Here is a 24516-nt window from a genome sequence, read left to right as displayed (position 1 = left end):
AAGCGACATCCTCTTTGCTACCAGTCTGGTAGTGCCACTCATCAAAAGGAAGAAATTTACTTGGCCAACTAAAACTAGGCACAACCTTGACCCAAATCTCTGCGGCCTTTCAAGTTCACCGTCTGCTTGCATTTATGTAAATGATTCAACTACAAACTCTACCACTAATTCTTGGAACCAGATATTTACATTTTAGGTATAACAATAGAAACCTTCCTATCCTGGAGTTCACGTTCGCAGCTACTGCTCTTGCCGTTGGGTGGTGGTGGTTTCCTTTTTTCAAGAGGTGCCAACAATGATGGAATGGAAGAAGGAAGGAGTGTAGCTCGGTGAAATCACTATCAAGTTAAACGAGCAACTAATAAGTCACCTACGCATATGAAGAGGGAAAGTGATTAAATCGAGAGGCCACGTGGGGAGCAACACTGGCCAATGAGAATGTCTGACCAACCAGCACCCAGTCAAGCTGCATACAGGGTCAGGCCAAGGAAGCACGTCCATTGTCAGGACCCCAGTCCATCCCATCACACACACAGACACAAAGTGGGAGACAGGAAGACCACGGTGGGGGGGGGGGGGGGGGTGGCAAGGAAGAGGAAACCTTTGTGATGGGATCTGGGTCTTCACATGAAAGAATCAAATACACCCCAGAGCCTGGGCTCCCGGGCTCCAAGAATGAGCCTGGGGAGGGCTTACTGGGCGTGGACACGGTGAGTACAAGTCCAGACAGCCGGAGAGGAGGCGGCTGAGAACGCGGGCTTGTACAAATCACAGAGGGACGAGCAAGGCACGATCGCTGCACTTAGGTGTTTGCCGTTCTTTGTTCAATGTAGAATGGAGTTAAAAGAGGGAAAAGAAACAGTTTGAACAGGGAATGAGGGATGACAGAAGTCTGAGAGGGCTCTAGCAAGGTGCCTGCTATCTCCTTACCCATTGCCATCTGGAGCCCCTCCCGACCTCGAAAAACAGCAGTTCCATACCGTTTAACCTGCCACGCTCTAAGTGCTCGGATGTAACAATCCTAGTTAATAAGAACTGTGCTAACATTCTCCCCACCCTCTGAAAACAAGTGGCAGCTGTCCAAGAGGGAGAGGGCTTCCTAGAATCAGTGTTTAACAGCCAAAAGCACCTGTCGGGGGGTGGGGTGGGGCGGTTAACAATCCTTCCGCATGGAGCGAGGGCAGGAGAAGTGGGCAAGGACCTAGTTCCAAAGAACGAGGCAGTGGCACCAGGAGGGCAGCAGGTGAAAGCTGGGCGCGGTGATGGCCAAGGCCGTGAGGGCACCGCCAGCAAGAGCTGCAAACGAGGTCGCCGGTCCTCTGCCAAGGGCGCGAGACGCATCCGGTGTCTGTGCGCGTGTACTATATACGTACTGACCAGGTACACACATAAATATTTAATATATAAAAAATAAAGTGCTTTCTAACAGGTCCCCGGGCAGGGACATTATAAAACATTTCACAAAACTGCAAAAAAAAAAAAACAAAAAACAAAAAACAAAACCAAAACACCAAAAACCAAAATTGGTAACGGTCCAAAACACTACATCCAACATTACGTGGAAAACAGCCAAACGCGATATGTACAAATCAGGTGGGCATCCCGGGACACACGCATCCTGTCATATACATGGTATATACATATATACTCTTTTTACTCAATATATTATGACAATATATATTTTTTAAAAATTTTGTTATAGACAGGAGAAACGGAACAGGGAAAAAAAAAAAAAACGAAAAAGACAATCCCTTACAAAAACACAACAAGGATCAAACATGTGAGTCCCAGACTGACAGACGACAGGGGGCGTCCACGGGGAGCCCCGCGGGCACTGCTCGGGAAAATATGCCAGCGTTCCTTCCTGGGGTGCAGCGCCTCCACGTCCTCCAGGGCGCTGTGCGCGGCGGCCGTGAAGTTGGCATCGCCGGTGGTGAGCAGGTCAAATACACAGGACTGGAAGTAGATGTCCTTCACCGGCATTTGCTCGTGGCACCGTGCACTGGCTGTCTCTAGCGTGTAGCCGGGCCAGGCCGCGGTCGCGGGGCTGCGGGGCAGGCTGGGCCCCAGGATGGCGGATACCTGGCCCTGCCCATCGTCGATGCGCTCGCCCAGGGGGCAGCCGGTCACGCACAGCTGCAGGTCCTGGCTCTCCTCGTAGGCCATGGCCAGCGCCTCGGGCATGCGGATGGCCAGCGTCAGGTAGCGGCCCAGCTGCCGCACGAACACCGTGGTCCCCATGTAGCGCGCGTGCATCTCCACTGAGCGGCCGCTCTCCCGCTCCACGATCCGCAGGCTCTTGGGGTCGCCGTCCCCGCCGCTGGTGCTGCCGTCCACGAAGGCGGCCGGCAGGTCATCGGTCACGGCTTGGTACACTTTCTGATCCGTACACTCCCGGTGCGCTTTGAAGATGATGGTGATCTGTGCGGGAAGGAAGGCGGACAAAGTTTTAACACAGATGGGAGGGATATGGGCGCGACAGCATCCTTGGGCCGTGAGAGCTGCCCTCCAGTTCTGGAGGCTGAACCGGCTAGAGACAGAATCTCCCGACTCAGCCTGTATCTGCTTCTGCTTGCAAGCGAATGGTGTCACTGTTAGGGACAATTTTGAAGATCCTATGTATTCATTCATTGGAAGGATGGATGCTGAAGCTGAAACTCTAATACTCTGGCCATCTGATGAGAAGAGCTGACTCATCGGTAAAGACCCTGATGCTGGGAAAGATTGAGGGCAGGAGAAGGGGACGACAGGGGATGAGGTGGTTGGATGGCACCATTAACTCAATGGACTTGAATTTGAGCCACTGAACTCATGTATTTTTTCTTGATGTGGACTTTTTTTTTTTAACTTTTTATTTCATATTGGAGAACAGCTGATTAACAATGTTGCAATAGTTTCCTGGTGGACAGCAAAGGGACTCAACCATACATATACACGTATTCATTCTGATGTGGACCATTTTTTAAAAGTCTTTATTGAATTTGTTACGCTACTGTTTCAGTTTTATGGGCGGTTTTTCTGGCCATGAGGCAGGTGGGATCTTAGCCCTTCACCAGGGATCGAACCTGCACTCCTCTACACTGGAAGGCGAAGAAGTCTTAACCACTAGACGGCCAGGGAAGTCCCAAAGTCCTATGTATTTAGAATGTAAAACTGACACAGATCCAGAGAGTGTCTCAACAAAAAATTTTTATTTTCCCAAGACTGAAAAATGTTGTCGTTGGGATATAGGCAAGTTTTATTGATCATCTGTATCCTATCTCCTCAAAGACAGATGAGTTGTGGTAGATAGCTCTGAGAAAAAAAGAAAGAAGATTCCTTTCTGAGTTATGCAGATGCTCTAAGTGGCTTCACTAATAATAAACCTACCAGAACTGTGATTTCTAAAAAGTTTCTCCCTTGGACTCTAAAACAATATCCTATGACTCATCACTGCAAACTGAGCTATACACACATACTCAGGGAAGAGAGAAAGCTGAGGAGGGAGCCAGCCCAGCAACAGCTACCAACCATGTGCCTCAGGAAAGATTCTCTTAAGTCTCTTAATCAAACGTTTCACATGACCAGCTAATCCTTGGGACAGCGAAATCACTTGGCAAGTGCGCTCCCAAGCACTGGCAGAGAATAAATACCCTAAACCTAGTTACCGCAAATGTTTTCCCCAAACAGCATGCCGGCCCTTCAGCTTCTCAGAAATCTGTCCCCCAGTCAACTCTCAACTCTCCAAATTAAGCAGAAAATTCATGGAGGGGAAAAAAAAAATCTACTGATAATATAAAAACTTCCCTTTAGTGAACTTTCTTTCCTTAATTAGAACAGTACTTAGGAAAAAAAAAACAAACTCTGAGCACCTTCACCTCCAAACTCCTCGACATCTCTGCTACAGAGAATAGAAAGATGCTAAGACAGATACGGGCTTCTGGATCACCCAAGGTGGGAGAATGGCCCCCAAGCGGCAGCGGGGCGGGGAGAGGAGGGAGACAACATTTTGAGATTTGAGTTATTGTCTGTAAGTGAGGTAATGGCTTATTATGCTTTCTTCTTAAAGAAAAGAAAAAAGTATCAGGTGACTTCAGTCAAGGAGGAAGGGAGACAGGCCAAACACTCTACAAATTACTCTGGATGGAGGCAAACGGCCACCTCCTGCAAGGGGACTAATCAAAACAATAGACCCTTGTTAAAAGGCCACGAGGGCCTCCCTCCCCACCCTTCTCCCTACAAGCCCCCCCGCCACCCTCAGGCTTATGTCTGAAGGCTTTCCCCCCGGCTCAGCCGGCATTTGCTCACGCTATTTAATTCCACATGTTCCCACTGGTGTTACTTGACTGGAATTTTCCAGCCATTTCATTTCACTTCAGCCAGTTGTAAAGCCAGATCCGAACCAGCTGTGGCTGCAGCAACTGGTTAAATTCATATCCGTTGTTTGCAGCTGCAACCAAAAGCCAGACAATGCACTGTGAGAATGCCTGGTGTTCTCCCTGCCTAATTACTCTGAGCCACAATTTAATTTCATGACCAGCCTTCTCACGTTTCAACACCTTCCTAACAACCTGAAGGAGGTGTACCAGAGATGATTTCAGGAAATTTTCTGTGCATCCAACCGTACGACCTTCCAGAGCGAGTGGGATTTTTCGAGCTAGGTATCTAATGGGACTATAAAATAGATTTATTTGGTGACTCTAAAGACAGTTTGACAAGTGCTTTTTAGAGGCAAGCTTCGATCTCTTGGAGGTGAAAAGATTAATTCAAGTAAATTCTGCACCTGAAAGGACCACAAGTTAATACAGATGGCTACAATAAGAGTAACAGACTTTGCATACAGCCGCTATTCTCATTTTCAACCAGAACATCCACACTCAAAGAGTAACTGAATTCTTCTACAACAGCTAAGCCATTTGTCCTTCCAATCTAACAAACCTCAAATTTAAACCAACTTGGCCTTATCTGCAACAATTAAGGACTTTTCAGTTCGCCTTAGGAAAAACACAGAGGAATTAGTTTTGTTGGGACAACACAGCAGAGATCCAATTCCAAACAAGTTTCCTACAAAGGCAAGCAAGGGTCAATATTAACATGAATGGAACAGTTCCTTGTCTCACCAAGTCTCTGCTGTTTTCATTAAAAACACCAATTCCAACTCAGGAGTCATTTCAAACACCTCTCACGCTACTGTTCTCTGCTCTACCTGTGACACCAACAGGTAACTCCCATGCCTCTGGGAGATCAGGTGAACCTTAAAGTTTGACCTCTGTACTGCTATCTACACGCACAAAATATTCCAGTTTACCTAATGCATTTTTGTCTATCTGTCGAATTTCCTAGGAGTGACTTTCTCTGCAAGACAAGGAAGTTGATGTTTCTCTAGTTGTTTCTCTTTTCGGTGAGATAATTTGCTCTCAGAGTCTATGTATAGAATCAGCCCTTGAATCAAAACGTTGAGGGGAATGAATTAACCTCAAAGCATAAGAGAGGTTTCCTGAGCGGTCCTCAGGAGTTTCAGTAGATATTGAAGAGGTACCTAGAGATATAAGCAATGAAAATGTAGAAAGCACAGGTAACAGTCCCTGACAAGCTGTGTAAGGTATTTTCATCCCTCATACAATTACAATCTCAGGTCTTAAGCAAGCACTTAACCAGAAAGGGCCAGAAATTCATTTTCCAGTTCTATCCTCCTCTTCAGAAAAATTAAATAAAATTTATTCATTCTCAATAATTCTTCCTTTAAAAACACTCAAATGTTAATGGAAATGTTTGGAAATTCCACACGTTTTCTATTTCCAGCTAGCAGCTATCAGAGGGTCAGAACAGGACATTCAAAATTGTATTCTAAAGCTCTTAAACAGATCATTTAGAAACAGCTATGGGAGTTGGTGATGGACAGGGAGGCCTGGCGTGCTGCGATTCATGGGGTCGCAAAGAGTCGGACACGACTGAGCGACTGAACTGAACTGAACTGATGCTCTTTACTTTTCCCCCCTCTATGAACTGATCCATATGCTGTAATAACTCAATTTGGCACATCTGTTCTGTGCCACACCATTTATTATTGATGGATGGCATTTCTGTGCATTTAAAACATCAATGCCTTTTGTTAAACCTTCCCCGCCCAGCTCCTCCCAACCCCCACCTCAGACACACTACTCCAGTCTCCTCATTCATTTTTAACGTTTCACTGCCTGAGATCTTTACCACCTACAGGGTCTCTTAGGAGAAGCAAGACAGCAGCTACAAATCAACCTTGCCACATGAGAAAGGCAATGAGGATTCAGGGTCTGCTGTGAAATGCCAACACTGAGAGGCACCTGTCTCCTTTCCATCAGGAAAAAACATAAAAATAAAAATGAACTAAATGAAAGGGAGGTCACCTAGAGAACCAAGCACTGCCTTGCCAAAGCACAGAGCTTCTCCAAGCTCAACAGCCTTGCACAGTGCTGTGAGGTTTTCAAACAGCAGAATTCCCCATAGGCTGTGCCCTGAACTATTTGTGCTTGTCATTCTTTGGAAGAAACGTTTATCGGGGTTTAAATCAGACCATTTGGCACTGCATGTGTGGGACCTTACTGGAATTCTCTTAATACCAGAATTGGGACTTTTATAGACAAGGGGCTCCAGCTCTCGGGTTAAGATGGGCCAGCAAACCAAACTGAAAATCACAGGAAATCAGCCTGGAACACGGGGAAACCCAATGTTGACAGGTATCCAGTTAAAATTCTGCTTGTGTTAAGAAAGCTAAGATTAATTTTATTTCATGTAATTAGCTGATATGTCTGCTTCCTCAGATCCTCTGGGTGCAATTATAGGTTGAAAAAACAGATGACTGTGGGAGAAATCAGAGAACGCTGTGCCCATGGCCTTTGCTCTTACCAGGTCAGCAGCATACAGCCTCTGCTTAGTCCTCAGAGCGGAACACAAAGGAGATCATTCCTACGAGAGCGTGTGTTTCAAAGAAATAAACACACCTGCTCTATCACTAGCTCTAAAACACATCATCTTAACTCAAGGGGGCCAATGTTTCTCAACGTTGAGAAGTCTGAGACTAGGAAGCTCCAAAGCACTAAGGAAGGATCTCGGTTAGGCTGGGGAGAACTCTGGATTTCGCTCCTTTTTATGAGGCAGGAAATAAAAGCATATCCGTCTAGAATAACTTTCTGTTTGAACAATTTCACACAAAGCCTAGGAGAGTACATGGACCATACATAAGGAGGTCAGGAATTGATGTCATTGATCATTTTCCTGAAAAACTAAAAAAAAAAAAAAAAGAAATGAAAAAAAAGTCTGCCAGGAAGGCGTGAACTCAATGAAACAAATGGAATGTTACCATTGCAATTCAGCCTAGCATCAGCTATCTACCTACAGGAACTCTGAATTCAACATCTACAAAAGCACAGTTTAAGTCATTTCACTGGGCCAGGACAAGATAGCTCACAGGAAGATAGCCATACATGAGTTTCAGAGGAGGGTGGCAGAAGAAATTTCCCCCTAGATTCTTTTTCGGGCTTGAATGAGACTACAAAAATCTACAGCCTCCTAAAGATACCCAAAGAGGTTTCTCTGTCATCTTGAGTTTCTTTCCACCGAGCTCTGCTGTATCAGCAATCACAGGATTCCAGAGACACAGAATGGATCAGACTTATTTATTCTTCAGGGTTGCCCTAGGTAATACATGCAGGAACAAGGGCTGCCTTGGCTGCTGGAGGGGTTCTTGGCAGCAGCTGGAGAAAGAAGAAACCAAACCAGAGGAGAAGGACACCCACGGCTGAGGCTGCTAGGGTGGTCCAGGGGGGAAGCATTAAGCTCGGTGGCTGGAAGGCGCATGCGAGAGAGAGAGAGAGAGAGAGAGAGAGAGAGAGAGAGAGAGAGAGAGAGAGAGAGAGAGAGAGAGAAGCAGGCCCAGGGATAATACATAAAAGTGACAGGCCTAAAAAAAAAAAAGTCGACATCCAAAGAGCAATTTTTGTACATTTAAAACAAGGAAGGCTGGAAGCATAAATAGGCTCAGAGGGAAATGGGCCAGCTTCCTTGTACAGACCAGAGGCACAAGGTGCTGAGTTTACAGGGAGGAGGGAAGGCCTGGGGTGCTTTGGCCTTCCTGGTACCCCGAGAACTCCAGAGGGACCTTCTTACTTGTTGTGCCCGGTCTCTGCATTGTCAGGAGGCCCTTGCTAGACCTCTGGATGGGAAGTCAGGCGCGTGGGGACAGTATTCCAGGCCGAGGCTGCCGCTACACTTTGGAAAAGTGAAAGTGAAGTTGCTCAGTCGTGTCCGACTCTTTGCGACCCCATGGACTAGAGTCTACCAGGCTCCTCTGTCCATGGAATTTTCCAGGCAAGAATACTGGAGTGGGTTGACATTTCCTTCTCCAGGGGATCTTCCTGACCCAGGGATCAAACCCAGGTCTCCCACATCACAGGCAGACGCTTTACCCTCTGAGCCACCAGGGAAGCTGCTGCGGTTTGGACCAGAGGCTAAAAATATTGCAGTCACTCAGGGGCAGGAATCTGTCCCGGCAGGTCTGGCTTTCTGGGATCTCCCTCCTAATGGGGTGGAGGGGGGGCACACAGATCCCCAGGTTCTCGCAGCACCCCGGGTGAACGCTCTGGGCCGAGGTTCAGCACAGCTGTTTCCCAAACCAATGGGGATTATCAGGAAATCACAGCCCCTTTGATCATTTTTCAGTTTGGGGAGGTGATTTAAAAAGCAAAAGGCCTTAAAGGTCTCACAATGCACTCACATTCTGTCACTTCTAGGTTGAGTTTCAGGTTCCCAGGGCTATTAAAAAAAAAAAAAAAGCAAAGCCCAGTCAGGAACAAGGTGGTTAGAGCTGGTGACCATATATTCCAAGAAGCCAGTTAACTGGAAAGTTCCAAAACAATATCCTTCTGTCTTCATTTTCCTGAGGCAGGGAGTGGGGAAGGCATGAACCCCACATAAACACACACGTGTGCTTGTGTGTGTACTCACACCTTTAAAAAGGAAAGAGCAAACACTGACACCCTTTTCAGGGGCACATGCAGAGCAGATGAGAAGCTGGCCTTTAAATGCCGTCACATTAATCCTATCCACAGTGTACACAGTCAGTTCCAGCACGGAGACAACCCCACCGGCAGGAGCTAAGGTTTTTTGGGCTCTGACTCTTAAAAGAACCAGCTCACTGGGACATACTGAGCTCCTCTCTGCACGGACCCAATTTCATCTGAAGTTCTTTCTAGACCCAACAGCGACAGGTTTTCACTGCAAGGCTCCCCCGTTAACTTCTGCATCTTAGATGTGAGCTGCTATTCTTGTTATACTGAGGACAAGCTGAGCAGCTTAAGAAGTCCTGAAGTTACCCCACCCAGGAGAACACAAAATCCAAACCAGTGGAAGAGCAAGTTCTACTTGCAGTCAAAACAAATAAAGACGAAACGGGTAAGGTAGCAGCTTTCATTGTTCGACACTGTAGGTACGACTCTTTTTACTTGCCACATTCCACAGGGGCAGAAACTGTTTGGTTAGCATTAATTGAAGCCAACAACCAAAAAAAAAAAAAAGTACCAACCATCCAATGTTTCCTGCTTACCCCTTCCTCTCAAAATGTTGACTCAAAGAAAATTTAACAGGGCAGAGAGAGACATTTGGAAACGTTACAGAAAAACAAGTTCTAACTCTCAGCTGTGTATCAGACTTGGCTGGGCGCCTCTGGTTCCAACTATGGAGGAGGGTGGGTTTGTTTTAAAGTAGCAGAGGCCCAGAGCACTCGCAGGGAATTCCGGCTGGCTCAGGCAGGCACTGGGTTACTGTCACTTACACATGGGGGATTCGGAAGGTCCTTTTCATCCTTCCAAACCACGTCTGGGACGGAGACACTGGCACACGCAGAGATTCGAAATGTGAAACTGACAAGGTATACACAGACAAATTTTATACATTTTTAGACAGTTTTCACTGACATATATTTCTTCCTCCAGGGAACAGAGAGAAGACAGAGGCCTAGTTACCCAGAGTACATGCAATTTGTACGGACAAAATGAAGGCAGACCTTGTTAAAGTATGGTCTAAAGAATAAGCCAGGTAGGCCTGTTTTCATCCCACAAAATGATCGTTCACATTACGGGTACATCATGGAGCTAAGAATGTCGCCCCCTTTTCTTCTGCTTAATTTGCCCAAATATACTTTCACCCCCAGGCAGTCTGCTGAAACCTATATGAAGCGAAGTTGAAAGTTTCTGGGCCTAAGACCTTAAAATCCAGTACAAACCAGAGCTATGCAGGAAGCAGAAAAGGGCCAATAGGTATACCACCACCTGGAACAACTATAGCTGGTTTCTGTTCTTCTAGAAACTATTCTTTTAATATTGTCTCTACAATAAGGAAATTCAGGGAGGATGAGGATTATCTAAGACATGCGTTTATGAGTCTTAAAAGATGAGACAGAATGCTGAAAAATCAACTTAACTAAGAACTGGTGATTCTGATGCTCAACTACCCTAGCAAGCTTCTGGGTATTAAAGATCAACTACCTTTCAACAACGGCAACCAGGGTTCCAGACCCTGCTAGGGTATCTCAGAGGAGTGAGGATATCTGGGTAGGTGAGGGACCACCTTGATGGTGGGAGGTGAAAAGGGAAACGGTACCAAGTCCTGGGAGTGAGAACACTGACCTGTGACAGTGGCTGGTGGGCAGAGTTATGTCCGAGGTACAGCAGCCCATCTCTCTGGCCCAACCTCCCGGTCCTGACCCCCGGAAGTAACTTGCAGCACTTGGAACCAGCCTATAGCGTGGGCCCCTAATGTTCTGAAAAGAAACCCTAAAAACGGCTCCCCCCACCCTCACAAAAACCCCGTAATTCTCCATGACATGAAGGCAGCAAAGTTTAGTTATGAGCTTAGACTGAGGCAGAGACGACATTCACCTCGGCATCTCCCAGACATGATAGGCCCCTCAATGCTTGGGGTTTCCAACGTAACACTAAATTGTACATTTTATCAGAGAAATGAACACAGGATACTGCGCAGGGAGCTATACAACTGCAAACTTCTTTCCCATCTGTTCTGCAATATATCTCAACATATCTTGCAACTCTTATCTTTAAGACATTTCTGCAAAACAAGGAGGACCAGGACGAGATGCAAAACTTAAAGATGGCAAGAGTTATCTGTATTAACAGATAATCATAACAAAGAGAAATCTCAGATTTTAAGGGTTAGTTACAATGAATCTGCAAGGCAACTTGTGCGCTCCCGGAAGAACCTATATTCTCAAAGAATAGTGTATCGCCTCTGTAACAGTGTTGCATGCAAGGACAGTGTCCATGTATTCAAAACCTAATTCTGTACACAAGAGGAAGAGGCATCTTCCTTAGTGGACAAAAATAAGAATGATCACCACTGTGCAGCTCACAGAGTCTCCATAAAGATACTAAAAACATAACTGGTTACAAAAACTTAGCTACAAAAAAAAAATCCACTAGGCTTAGGGTCAAAAGAGGACAGATTCCCAAAGCCTGATCCAGAGATACATCTAAAAAAAAAAAAGATCATTGGAAGACTTTGCAACAGAGGCACCTCTGGCTCTGACTTTATAACCAACAGAGAATGACCCAGAGCATTGGTTTAGATGCCCACATTCTCCTGCTGAACAACAGGGCATGCTAAGGGGCATCAAAAGCAGGAGAGGACCCAACTCGTGCTCCAGGACCCTACAAGGAAAGGGCATTTTATCCCCAGGGAACACTGTGGGCAGCCAGCGAGAATGGAGCCCAGGAACTCAAGACTTCCTGTGTCTCCAGTATCATCAGCCAGCGGCGATTTCCAGGAAAATCTCTCAGCAAGTAGCCAGAGCTCCAGAGGTACAGATATTTATGGACTTTGAAAGACAGGCTCTCTTCTCGTGCTTTGGACAGGCACAGAGCCCTGCTGCCCATGGGTTACTGCAGCTGGTGGCCCGTGGCAGCAGCAAGGACATACGAAGCACCTGAGTGTCCACTTGCCTGGCTTGGTCAAGCACAAGGAACACACCTCCTCCCCAAAACCAAACTGCCTGAAGGTAAACCACCTTCTCTCACTAAAGTGTAGCAAGATCTGAAGATCTATTAAGGACTGGCTGTCATCTCAATATCTCCTCCTACTTGTGATTTTGTTTCCCTGACTTTGAAGAATAGGATAAGAAGCTAGAATGTTGAAGAAAGGACATGATTACATTGAAAGGAAAGGTTTGAAAGACAAAGCAAAAGTACACGAGTTATTTGTACAAAATAATTGTTAAAAGTATTGCTACTGTTTGGTGGTTTAGTCGCTTAGTCATGTCTGACTCTTGGGACCCTATGGACTGTAGCCCGCCAGGCTCCTCTGTCCATGGGATTCTCCAGGCAAGAACACTGGAGTGGGTTGCCATTTCCTTCTCCAGGGGATCTTCCCGACCCAGGGATCAAACCCTGGTCTCCTGCATTGCAGGCAGATTCTTTACCAACTGAGCTACATTAGATGTGTAATAAATGCATCCTTGAAATTTTGGGGAAAAGGAAATGATTTTAAATGCACCTGAGAGATTGGAGATTTTCATACACGCTACTAGGACTCCATTTGTGAAGTACAAAATCTTTTTATGAAATAATTCACATCAAAATTGCCTTCTGCAATCATGGCATATGCAATTCCTTCTTAGATCCACATAAACAGGGATTCATAGTTACACAACATGAAGCTGAGACTGAGGGGCGGGCAAAGAGAATGTGGAAGAGAAGATACGCCACCCAGCACCCTCCACAGATGATCTGCTTGTTTACCTGTGTGAGGATCAAGAGAGAAAACAGTACTGTATCCCCTCGAAGCCCCAAACACAAACAGTGCTCCTTCCCACAGAGCCAAACCTGCCCGTTCTCAGCCCGTCCCCTCTCTCGTATCTTTCTGCAGAGCATTTGCAGGTCTGAAGCTGCGTGCCTCTTATAGCCAAAGGTGGGAACAGTGGCCCAGAGTGGACACAGATCTCAGCAGAGGTGTGCGCAGGTGTGCCAAGGAGCCCTGGCAGCCCCCGGGGTGGCGAGGGGGGAAAAACAGCCATGGTGTCCCCTTCAGGAACACACCAAGCTAGCCAGGTGGCCAAGCACACAGACTCTGGGGAAGGGAGGGAACTGGACAGGCTGGTGCAGGGCACAGCCCGGAGCCTGGGCCCTGAGGAGGCATACCTTTGCACAGCTGGGAAGGGGAAGAGGACGTGGACCAGGGGAGATGAGACCACACCGCCAAGCACTGCAGGCCTGGCGAAGAAAGGCTTAGCTGGCAGGAGGAGAAGGGGACCATAGACGATGAGATGGCTGGGTGGCATCCCCGACTCAATGCACATGAGTGTGAGTAGACTCCGGGAGTGGGTGATGGACAGGGAGGCCTGGCGTGCTGTGGTCCGTGGGGCTGTGAAGAGTCAGACATGACTGAGCAACTGAACGGAACTGAACTGAACTGACAAGAGATGACTTCGTTTTCTTTCCCTCTGTTGTTTAGATTTCTTTCCCCACTCAGCTTTGTCTTTCCATAATGAGGGAAACCTGGGTGTTCAGGGGGAAGGCAGAGCTCACAAAGACAGCCTTGACGATGATGGCCTGCTCAAGAAGCCCACGGCCCCAGGACTGAGTTGCCTGTGCAAAATACCTGAGTCCAGTGCTTTACTTTTGTGCTGAGGGTGCTGCTTAGATAGGATAGTTTCAGCATCGCATTTTTTTCGTGGCATGTGTGTGTGTGTGTTAGCCACTCAGTCGTGTCTGACTCTATGGGACCCCATGGATAGTAACCCACCAGGTTTCTCTGTTCGTGGGATTCTCCAGGCGTGAATACTGGAGTGGACTGTTTTCACTGCTTAGAAATTTTTAAAAAGTTTTATTTTGGTCCTGGGTACAGCAAAAGGAACTGCAGTGCAAGATTTTAGGTCTTTGTTTGATTTCACCAGCAAAGGCCATACCACCATGGAGACAGGCCCTCAAATAGTAACCTTCACATGCTTCTGGGGGGCTTTGGAGAGAGTTACAAGAAGAGAAAAGTAAAAACAAAAAAAAACAAAAACAACCAACCACTGGAGGTCATGAAGCCACAGAGCAATTTGTTGCTGCACAGCATGGTCACCAGATGTGGGGGAATACTTTCCCATAGGGCAATTAAAGACCAAGCATTCTCGTTGTCTGCTTGAATTTATGTTAAAAGATAACTTTTCCCTCTCCTTTCTGGAAAGGGCAAAACCTTTGATCCTCACCAAAGTGAGGGAGAAAACAAATTGTACTTACGTATTTGCTAAAAGCTATGATAGGCTCAACCACAACGGAAACAGAACGATCTAAAGTACTTCAGCGTCAACTGTCGCGTTCATGTACTACATGTACTCATAAGGCAACCAGCTGTCCCCAGATTATTTTCAACACGATCAGTAAAAAGTACAGAGTTTTGAATGGCTGAACACCAAATAGGAGTGACATGTGACTGGATACAAGGTTTGGAAAATAAATCTCTGGGCTTGTGAAAGAAACAATACAGCTGACCCCTGAACAACAGGGGAGTTAGCTGCAATGACCCCTGGGCAGTTGAAAACCCACATGTAACGTTACAGCTAACCCTCTGTATACAGGGTTCTGTACCCAAGGATTCACCCAAGCAGGGATCCTATAGTATTGTAGTATTTACTGCTGAAAAAAAGCCACATATGTGGACTGGCTGCGTTCAAACCCATGTTGTCCAAGGGTCAACTGTAAAATTTCCCATGCACACAGCAGTTATTAATCTCAAAAGTATCATGTGAGGGCTACCCTTCCAAGCCCTCAATTATCTGCAAAATTGATGATTTTCTGAATTTTCAATGGAATTGCCTTCTTGAATTTTCAGTGCCATGTCTTTTCAAAAACTATTACCAGGTTTTATGCCCTTTCAGTCTGCAATGATGAATTGTGGCTCACTGCTTATCTTATGACTTTGCAGCTATTAACTTTATAACATATAGCAAATACATATTGTAATATACAGATACGGAAAATTATGTCACAAAAACCAGAAAAAGAAAAGTTTACTTGAGACATAAGGTTTGGAAAGGCAACCTTGGGTTTTATTGGGAACTGAAGTGTAAATAGTTTTTAAGTTCCCCTAAGATGTCTAGACCAATGTATGGTCTCCTTTGATCAGGGTGATGACTTCTAATTTTAGACTTGTGACACCCCAGGGTGTCTCCATACAGTCTCTGGAAGTGTGCCAATATTCTCTCCACAAAATGCCAAGTAAAATAATTTAAATTCACTTAAAAACTATGCTATATACATTTGGAGGCAAGGCCTGGAATCAAGAGAACAGTCCTTAAGTATTATAAAAGCATGCTAGCTGTCAATTACATTTTAGTCTAACCCAACTGATGAAAAGATACAATAAACAAAATGAAATGATACAAAATAAGAAAACCTGTATGTGTGATTTTATAGTTGGAGAAGCAGCCAAGGAGCTGGTTCCTTGTTGTTACACTTTTTTTTAACAATAGAAACATTTGAAAAAATTTGTTTATGGGTCTTGCTTGCTATCTGCAGGCCTTCTCCAGCTGCCCAGAGTCGGGGGTGGGGGGTAATCTCCAGGTGTGGGGGGCAGCCTCTCATTGCGGGGGCTTCTCTTGCTGCGGGACACGGGCGCGAGAGCTCTGACTCAGTAGAAGTGGTATGTAAGCTTAGCAGTCTGGAGGCAAGTGGGATCTTCCTGGACCAGGGATTGAGCCCGCATCCCCTGCATAGCAGGTGGATTCTTCTTTACCACTGAGCCACCAGGGAAGCCCCTGGGACACCATTTTTGTGGAAAACCCTTTTGGACCTCTTTATTTACTAACGCCTGAATCAGCTTGGCCTGACAACTGGAAACCCAGCCACAGCTCCTTGCCACCTGTTTGCACTAAGACTTAACGCTGGCTTCCAGGCTCCCTCTTCAGTGTCAAAGTTTCTTTAAAATGAACAAACAAACACCAACCACAGACAATGGCAGCTAGACGCGGTGAGCTTAATTTTGTCAGTTTTCCCCTCTGGCTGACTTAAATTTTATCCTGAGGTTACACAGAATTAGCTATTACTGCTCTGCAAAATCCACTTCTTAACTTCCCCGGTCACACGTTTTACTATAGCTTCCAAGTTTCCAGTAAGATTTCCTGATGAGTCGTGCTCTTTAGGCTTCACGGCGCTCTTTGTTCAGAACACCCACTGCAGTCATCTGATAAATCTGAACGTGGATTTCTTCAAGAGCCACAGACATCTGCACTCAAAAATGACATCACTGGAAAAAAAGAACTTTTTTTTTCATTAAACAGGCCTGCCTTTTCCCTAGAGAACCCAACTTCACTGTTTCCTTTTTATTTTTCGTATCATTGCCTATTTAAACTTAGACCCACAAGAATTCCAGTGAGAAATTTTTTTTTTTTTTACCAAGTAACTTTCATTTAATCCTTCATCCACCTTCTGTGCTAAGCTGACCAACAGAAGTTCCTTTTAAACAAGGTCTTTCGTATCGTACTTCAACAGTTGTCTGAAGGATCAAACATCTGAAAGTTACAGAAGAAAAGAAGAAGAAGGAAAAAAAATAAGTACACTTGCCTTATTTGTCGCAGTAGCACTGGATCCGGGGACCACGGGCACGTTCGTCACTTGAACCGAAAGATAATTATTGTCTATGAGCGGCCAAGCCCCTTCCACTTTGCATGTCTGGAAGTGATCCTTGAAAGTTCTAAGGTGAGGGTCTCCGAACAAGCCACAGAAAAGGTAATTGGGAGGGTTCTGGCCCCCGCCCCTGTGATAGTTACAAGGGTCATGGGTCACTTCCGGGTTGGTAGACGATGTGGGTCCATCCTTGGAACAGTTTCTCTGGCTCATGAGGTCGCTGATACCCAACACAGCAGAGTGGTACACGAGGTTACCACGGCAGGCTTTGGAAGTCCGCTGGGTGCAGCCAGCGTAGGCACGCAGAGCCTTGCAGAACTCAGAGTCGAAGCCATCGACGGCGGAGTTCAGGTGTGAAGTCAGGGACACAAAGTCCGTGGTGCATTTCTGGATTCGACACTGGGCTGGCTGCTGGCAGTCACCTAGGAGAAAGAAGATTAAGACCGAATGTTTTTAAAAGGCTTCACAACTTTCTGAGCTGCATGAGAAAAGGACATTCTCCTCTGGGAACTGTTTGTTCTATTTCCTATACTCCTATTTTAAGAAGGCCTTCAGAAATAGGGTTGCATTGTGGCTTCTTGGCCTCTCACAAAGTCAGCCACTGGGAGAACCACTGCATGCAGCTGGTTAACTTAACAGCTAAAGCGTGGGCCATTGCGAGTGAACAGGAGTTTAGCCAGGTGTTCTTAGGCTAAACTACAAGGGAACAACAAAGGAAATATTTTATCAACTTTGCTCTTGTTTATAGATTTTGAGAAAGATCCCTTTGCTCTAAGGCCAAGTCAAAGATGTGAACTTTGTTTTGATTTTGAAAACTGCTTAAGTAATTTGCTTTGAAAAGCACAGTCTGTACACAAAACCATGAGTAAAGCCTGCACATTTCAGGGAGGGGAAACTCCTAAATTATAGCATGATTAGTTAAAACACCTTTACCCGATTCTACTCTAGCTACAGGGGAAGAATACCAGGAAAAAAATCCAGGTACTAAGTTATTCTGTCTTTCTTGAGAAATATTTACCGACAAATTGCATGTAAACTAACACATGTAACCCCCTGGTTTCTACAAAGTGTAAATGATCATTTAAAAAAATAAAGTGACTGATTTGACCAAGCTAGGTATTCACTATCCCATAACATCAATCACTCCAGGATTCTAACTCCTCGACAGTTCACAGTAAAAGTATGCTAACTCAGAATGTACACAACACTGACAGGTGATTCCACCAACTATGCTTTTTTCTAGAAACAGAACTGGAGACAGAATTCTTTGCATATATATAAAACTACTTTCCCCCCTTAAATCAATGATTCACATAAACTTAATGATTTAAGTGAAGCTAACATAAAGTAATGAAAAATCATATGATTATTGCCCTACTACGTAAACCAGTAAGTTTTCAAATTATGGTTTGCCCCTAACTTTTTACACAAAAGTTTGTAAAATCTCTCAAAGCACAAAACCCACAACAAACTGCCAATACTAGGTCAGTGTGTGTACTAATCAGTTTAATATTGTATTCCTTAAAAGGAGAACACCAGAATCATGGAAAAGAAAAACAACTTTCTTTATTGTTCACCTCAAATTTTATAGAAATGAACTGCAACACATATTTGTGTTACCTGCACATTCCTTATAGGTATCTCAACTATGGAGGAGCCTCAATCTCAAGTCTTAGGTTCCTCATTTGAGAAATGAATAGGTTGTTCTAAAGTAAATTCTGTGATTGTTTCTAGGCATAAAATATCCGAGGGGGTGCATCAGTCAGTGGAGTATTATTAAATGTGTAATTATTCAAGATTTAGGCATAACAAAACTTCAGGATGATATCAAGATTTAGGACATTATCTGATAAAGACTTAAAACTAACCCTAATAATCACTGTAGAGAGATATTTTAGTCTTTTCAGTAGTAAACTGCTTTTAAATGAGTGAAATAGCCTGTAATCTTTGTTCATGGCATCAGCTGGGGAAACGAGGAGTAGGAGATGACCACCTCGTAAGGCACTTCCCCAACCATTCCTAAGTTTCCAAAACCAAAAAGGGAAACTGTAGTCAAGACTGGATATCTGACTTAACACAAGTAAAAGAGGAGATTAAAATATTTTAATATTTTGGAGCTGTGAATTTACAGCTATTACTTAAAGGCAGTAAATAAAAATCACAGATACATCTTTCTGCATTTGGCCTCTTTCACGTTTTCTCATTCCAAAGCTGACAAAAGCAGCTCTAGTATTTATAGCATTCTTCTCTACAAAGTAGATCAAATCATCTTTCAACTGTTTTTACTCAAAAAGGCAAAAGGGGAAACAAAAAAATAAAACCAGCCAACAACCCCCAAAGTGGCATTAAAGCCATTTTACAGATGGGAAAATCAAGGCAAAGGGACACTAAAGGCCTTGACCTGGCTGGACTGTAAACTGTGAGCGTGAAGCCCAGGACATGTGCCCTTCCTCAAATCTCATTTTCATTCCCTCAACAAAATTTCTGATTCTCAAGACAGTACTTAATAGCTTAAAAAAAAAAGTCAGAAACAGCAACATCCTTTCTCTTTTTCTTTTAAAATCAGATTCACAGCAAGCAGTAAGCAAGAAAATAAATATATGAGCCAAGGCTCATTCAGTACCGAACAGCTTTTGGACGACACATAAATGACAACACAAGAACTTCCCGCTAAACTTGCAGTGCTTATTCTGTTCTTTTTATGGTCTATAAAATCTAGCCGAGCGTACGCTTACTTATAATTATTTCAAATAGTCATAAAAATATCAAAAGTAAGACCAGCATGGAAATGCAGATGCAACTGTTTAGAAAGGAAAAGCAGAATCTAGACTCCCAGATCCTTTTCTGTTCCCTTCCTCCCTTCCCCATGCCCTTTTTCATAGCAGGTAGGTGCTGATTCCTTTGAGAAATCTCACACAAAACACAGTTCCTTGGATTCCTTTGTTTTGGATGAGGTTTCTAACAGACTTTTTGAATAGAGACGGTGGGATGTAGGAGGGCTAACCAGAGAGAAAGTGTATGTGGGTCAGCAGTTTCAGCCCCATCACAGGCTCCTGTATATAATGACTAATTTGCAGCATACACCCAGAAATATCCAGGCTTCATGAATTTATAATGACAATGCACACTTTGCCTGTAAGAGGCAGTAAAGTAAACCTCCTGTCAAAATGCCAAGACAATGCAGAGCAGAAACAATTCAAGGATGCAGCCAAGAAAACCATGGAGTGTATGAGTAAGCAAGGAACTCCCATATTGGATCTCCATTCAGGAAGTGCAGAGGTTTGCTTAAGAAAAAAAAAAAGAATAAAAGTATCCTTTTCATTTCCCAAGGGCAGAATTCAAAATCTGCAGCTACAGACCTATTTTTTCAGATCATACCATCTATGATCTGACCGTATTTTCATCCCAGTAAATGAAATTTACTAAAGGATTTGTCAGTCTAGAGCTCTCATGAATGATCCAGACATAAAGACCTCACCATTCAAGGCGGTTTCCGCAATGTCAGGCCTGCACGGGTGAATCTGCAGCCCAATCATCAGATTATAATAAAAGAAATGAGATATGCTGAAATGAATTAAGTGAAACGCAGAGCCATCTGGGGTGTGGAGGCAAATTATAAGGATCCGGGCATAAAACATATGGTGGCCCATCTGTAAAGAGCATGAGGTGAGGCTGGCTGCCCTGAGGAGACACAACCCCTGCATTTCAATAGCACCATTCTTCAAAGAACTCTCTCAAAAGGAGCCCTCCTTCCTAAAACCGGATTAATTGCTTCATTCCAACAAGCTATCCACAGATATCACTCACTACAGCAACTCTGGGTAGAATCTAATGGGGACTTCAGTGTGAGCACATTAGGATATTGAGAGGAGTTTCACATTCCAAGTTCTTGAACTAAGGCACCTTAATTTTCTAAACCTTTAAACCAAACTTCTTAGGCTTTTCAGAGGCCATCGAAGAAACCTTCAAGGACCACATTCCAATCCTGTTACAGGACCCTATGGCAACTAAAGGAAACAATATCTATGCAGTCAAGAGGGTCACAGTCCTGCCCACCAGCTCAATTTCCCTTTCAAGAAATCTACACTTTGACATTATGGACACTTTTTTTCCCCCCCCCACAGAAAACACTCCTATATTTTTTGACACGTCATAAAAAGTTTTCCATGCAACCGTGAGCAGACTGACTTTATTTTCTAAGGTTCTAAAATCACTAATTAAAAACCTTCATCATTGTAAAACTTGCTATTTACACTCTCTATTAAGACTTCAGTTTGCTTCCACAAGTGACAGTGTTAAAATGCAGCTGTTACATCACAATGCAAAGTTACGCAAAACTAAATTTAGTCGTCTGCTCAAATGTCACATTTTTTCCCCATTACTTAAAAGACCTCCCGGATTTTTAACACTGCTGGTATGACTTAATAAATAAATAAAAATTAACTCTGGCACAGTTGGGTGGCATTACAGTTCAGTATTCTCCAGATCAGAGTCTGGTGATTGCTGTCCCACAAATACAGGACAAAAAGATCTCAAAGGATAACGTATCTAATGCTCTAAGTGCTCTCAAACTAAAAGATAGATTCTTTTTCAATTTGGCACTGAAGAAACTTTTTGTCTAGATATACTGCTAGGAATGGTACTTATTTGTAAAGGGCGTTCTAGATTTTTCCCCCCAGCTTTCTTGAGATATAACTGACATGTATCATTGTGTTCATGAAAAGATCTTAAAAAGAAAAACAGGCAAAACAAGCTAGAAGGCTCATCGTCGCTAAGACAAAAAGGTTTTACTTCGCTAAGAACGGATTCCTCACTGCTGCTTCCACGGGGGAAGTTCCCGAAGGCAAGAGATCGGTCACACTCTCCTGGAACGCCCCAAAACACGCGGCTAGCCACAAAGCACGAAGTTTTCCCAAAGAGGAGGTGAAAGCTGAAATTAAAAGGGGCTTTCGCAAATACGAAAGCGATCTCAGTTTAAAGAAGTTTTAAGTGACTTCGAGATGAACCCCCAGGTTTTCAAACGGGTAGAATTATCTTCCCATCGGGTGCCATTTCTTCGCCTCGACGCCACCCCCAACTCCAGGGCAGCAGCAGCAACCAGGCTCCTCGTCTCCTCAGCCTAGGAGGCGGCGGCGGAAACCTGATCCCAGCCTGACTTTCAGTAAAACACCCATGCAGAGAGCAATAGAGCATCCGGAACGTTTGTCTCGGGAGCGCAGCCCCCCGCCCGCGCCGCTACATCTTTGATAAGCGGCTGCGGGAGGAGAGATCCATCCACTGTCCGAGCAGAAGGCGGGGACGGCGGGCGGGCGGGAGGCAGGGCGAAAGGCCGCTCCGGTGTGCCCTGGGCGCGCCGCTCGGTTGGCGGGTGTGTTCCTGCCGCCGCGCCGCCAGCCGGGCCACGGTGCGGGTCAGGAGCTGGGGAGGCCTTTTCTGCCCCGGCCAGCGCCTTCTGCCCCCCCGGGAGTAGGGGGATAGGGGAACCCAGCCCCCCTGGCCCTACAGGCGGCTCCCCACCCCCAACCCGCGCGCGCGCCCCCCGTACCTGCATGAAGCAGCCCAAGGCTGAGCAGCAACAGCAGCAGCAGCGCCAGGGGCGGCGGGCCGAGCCTGGGGCGGCGGCGGGGGCGGCGGCGCGGCTCAGCCCCGGCGGCAGCGGCGGCGGAGGCTGGGGCGGCGGCGGCGCAGGAGGGCGATGCTGCTCTCAAGCCCATGCCCGTCCATGCAGCTCTCGTGGGCTCCGGCGAGGGCGGCGGCGCGGGGGCCGTGGCGGGTCCCGGGCCGGGGCGGCGGCATGGGCCGGAGGGAGCGCCCCGCTTCCTCTTCTTCCTCCTTCAGCCCCGCGTCGGACGCGGGCCGCCGCCGCCGCCGCCGCAGGAGCAGCAGAAGCGAGCAGGGCGCCGCGGGCGGAGCGCGTCGGCGGCGTCGGCCGCGGGGAGCGGAGGCATCGTGGCGGCCGGAGTCGGCGGGCGAGCGGGCGGAGGGCGGGAGGAGAGAGCGGAGGGCGGGGAAGGAAAAGACACAAAGACGGTGAGCGAGTGCGAAGTCCGGCCGGCAGCGCGCGCGCGGGGCGTCCCTGGTCCAGCGTGGGCTCGGCGGGCGCGGAAACGCACCGGACGGAGCCCAGAGCGGCAGCCCGCAGCCGCCGGCTGCCGCGATCACTCTGTGCCGCTGGGGCCCCCGCGCTCGATCAATCTCAGCCCCGCACTGCCGCCCCGCCCCTCCCAACGCCCCGCCAATCCGCGCCGGCCCCGCCCCGCCCCGCCCCGCCCCCTCTAACTCCATTGGCCGAGAGGCGGGAGCTGTGGACCCAGTCGGCCACTCATAGGGCCCCAAGCGCCCGCCCCGCCCTCCGGCCCCACCCCTCCGGGCCCCCGCCCCCTGCTCCCAGCCTCCCCGGGGTGATTCGAGTTCCGCGTCCCGCCCGCCGCCGGTTGGGTCGGTGGCGCTGCGGCCCAGCCTCCCTATTGCTGGCTGCGGCCTCCGCGCTCCCCTCCACCCTCTCCTGCAATGTACTGTCGCCCCGCGCCCAGTGGAGACGGGCGACGGCAGCTCCGTCGTTACAAAGGAGCCAGCCTTTAGCCTTTCCGAGAAGGAAAGTGATCGGGTTCAACGTCCCTCTTCGTAACGCATTTATTTAGATTACCAGCCCCCGACCCTGTCCCTGCCCTCCAGCCCTGGCTCCTCGGAGGAAACGGGCGCCTTTATGCCTAGCGCCCGGCGGCAGGTCCCTTCGAGGCCAATCGCATCTGCTGAGCCGCGTTCTGAGCCCGCTGAGGGCTTTTTTTTTTTTTTTTTTAAGTAAGTTCCGTTCAGTTCAGTCACTCAGTCGTGTCCGACTCTTTGCGACCCCGTGGACCGCAGCACGCCAGGCCTCCCTGTCAATCACCAGCTCCCGGAGTTTACTCAAACCCATGTCCATTGAGTCGGTGATGCCATCCAACCATCTCATCCTGTGTCGGCCCCTTCTTCTCCCACCTTCAATCTTTCCCAGCATCAGGGTGTTTTCAAATGAGTCTTTTTTTTTTTTTTTTCAGTAAAGCCACCGCCTTCTGAGCCCATTCGGGACGTTTGGTAAAGCCAGTCGCGTTGGAAATGCGAATGTGACCGGTGGTCCGGAACGAATCGGATGGCCTGGGAAGGTAGCCACCAGCTCCCTGGTGGAGTTCGCGGGCAGCTGGTGTTCCCGTCACTCTGACATTTTTCCCTTCCTGAAAGCAGTTGGGGAGGGGGTTCTGAGAGTAGGGAGGACGTCTACGTGTTCCGTTACACTGTAGTTAGATTCATGAGGATAGTGAGTTTTATTGCAGTGTAATTTTATACCATGATCTGTTGTTGCTCCGTGGCTTTTCCACAAATGTTCATCGTCTATTAGCAAATTAATTCAATAGCAGGTCCGCTTCTACTTTTGCGATGGAATGGTTGCAAAAATGAGAGGGAAACCAATTGCTGGCGGGAAAGGAGACTTCCAGAGATACAGGAAAGCATGTTTTATGAGGTCGATGATAGGTTCCAATTTGTTATCAGCAGGTGTGAAGTGGTATCTAATCTCAAGAATGGCCTCAAAGGCCAGGAGCCACTTCATACTGTCCTCGTCTTTGCCTTTCTCCAACACTCCAGCGTTCTTGCCTGGAGAATCCCCTGGACAGGGCAACGGTCCGTAGGGTCGCAAAGAGTCCGACATGACTGAGCGACTTGGCACAGCACAGCAGCACCGCAAACGGCAATGGGCTGCCATTTTAAATGAACTTATATGCAAGTCGCAGTCTGCAACTCTGCTTGCTACATTACTCACAATCCCTAATTTAGGAATTTTCGTATCAACCACAGACATGTTAGTATTCCACATGTTAAAAAGTGCCAGTCAATGGACCAGGATAAT

At 46.7% G+C, this 24516-nt stretch overlaps 1 protein-coding gene across 1 annotated transcript; it reads right to left on the bottom strand.

Annotated features, from left to right (window-relative positions):
* Positions 1–563: 563 nt before the first annotated feature.
* RGMB (repulsive guidance molecule BMP co-receptor b) lies at positions 564–23999 on the bottom strand. Its single transcript, XM_052643557.1, has 6 exons — positions 23958–23999; positions 23681–23845; positions 22498–23210; positions 22180–22466; positions 16572–17056; positions 564–2421 (listed from the first exon to the last, which is right to left on the bottom strand). The coding sequence occupies exons 1-6, from the start codon at positions 23997–23999 to the stop codon at positions 1753–1755; spliced, it is 2361 nt and encodes a 786-aa protein (XP_052499517.1). The 3' UTR covers positions 564–1752.
* Between the last annotated feature and the right edge of the window lie 517 nt (positions 24000–24516).

The sequence above is a fragment of the Budorcas taxicolor genome, chromosome 7 (assembly GCF_023091745.1).
Source record: "Budorcas taxicolor isolate Tak-1 chromosome 7, Takin1.1, whole genome shotgun sequence".
In the NCBI taxonomy this organism is placed as follows: Eukaryota; Metazoa; Chordata; class Mammalia; order Artiodactyla; family Bovidae; genus Budorcas; species Budorcas taxicolor.
This window is presented reverse-complemented; position numbering and strand designations above follow the sequence as displayed.

Bases quoted from the DNA above. Each gene is read 5' to 3' on its own strand.
- RGMB (XM_052643557.1), bottom strand. From the start codon at position 23,999: ATGAACATTTGTGGAAAAGCCACGGAGCAACAACAGATCATG. The intron at 23,846-23,957 runs GTATAAAATTAC...AACTGCTTTCAG, and splicing joins CGGAGCAACAACAGATCATG to GAAGGGAAAAATGTCAGAGT. The intron at 2,422-16,571 runs GCAAGTGTACTT...CTTCCCGCACAG, and splicing joins GTGCTACTGCGACAAATAAG to ATCACCATCATCTTCAAAGC.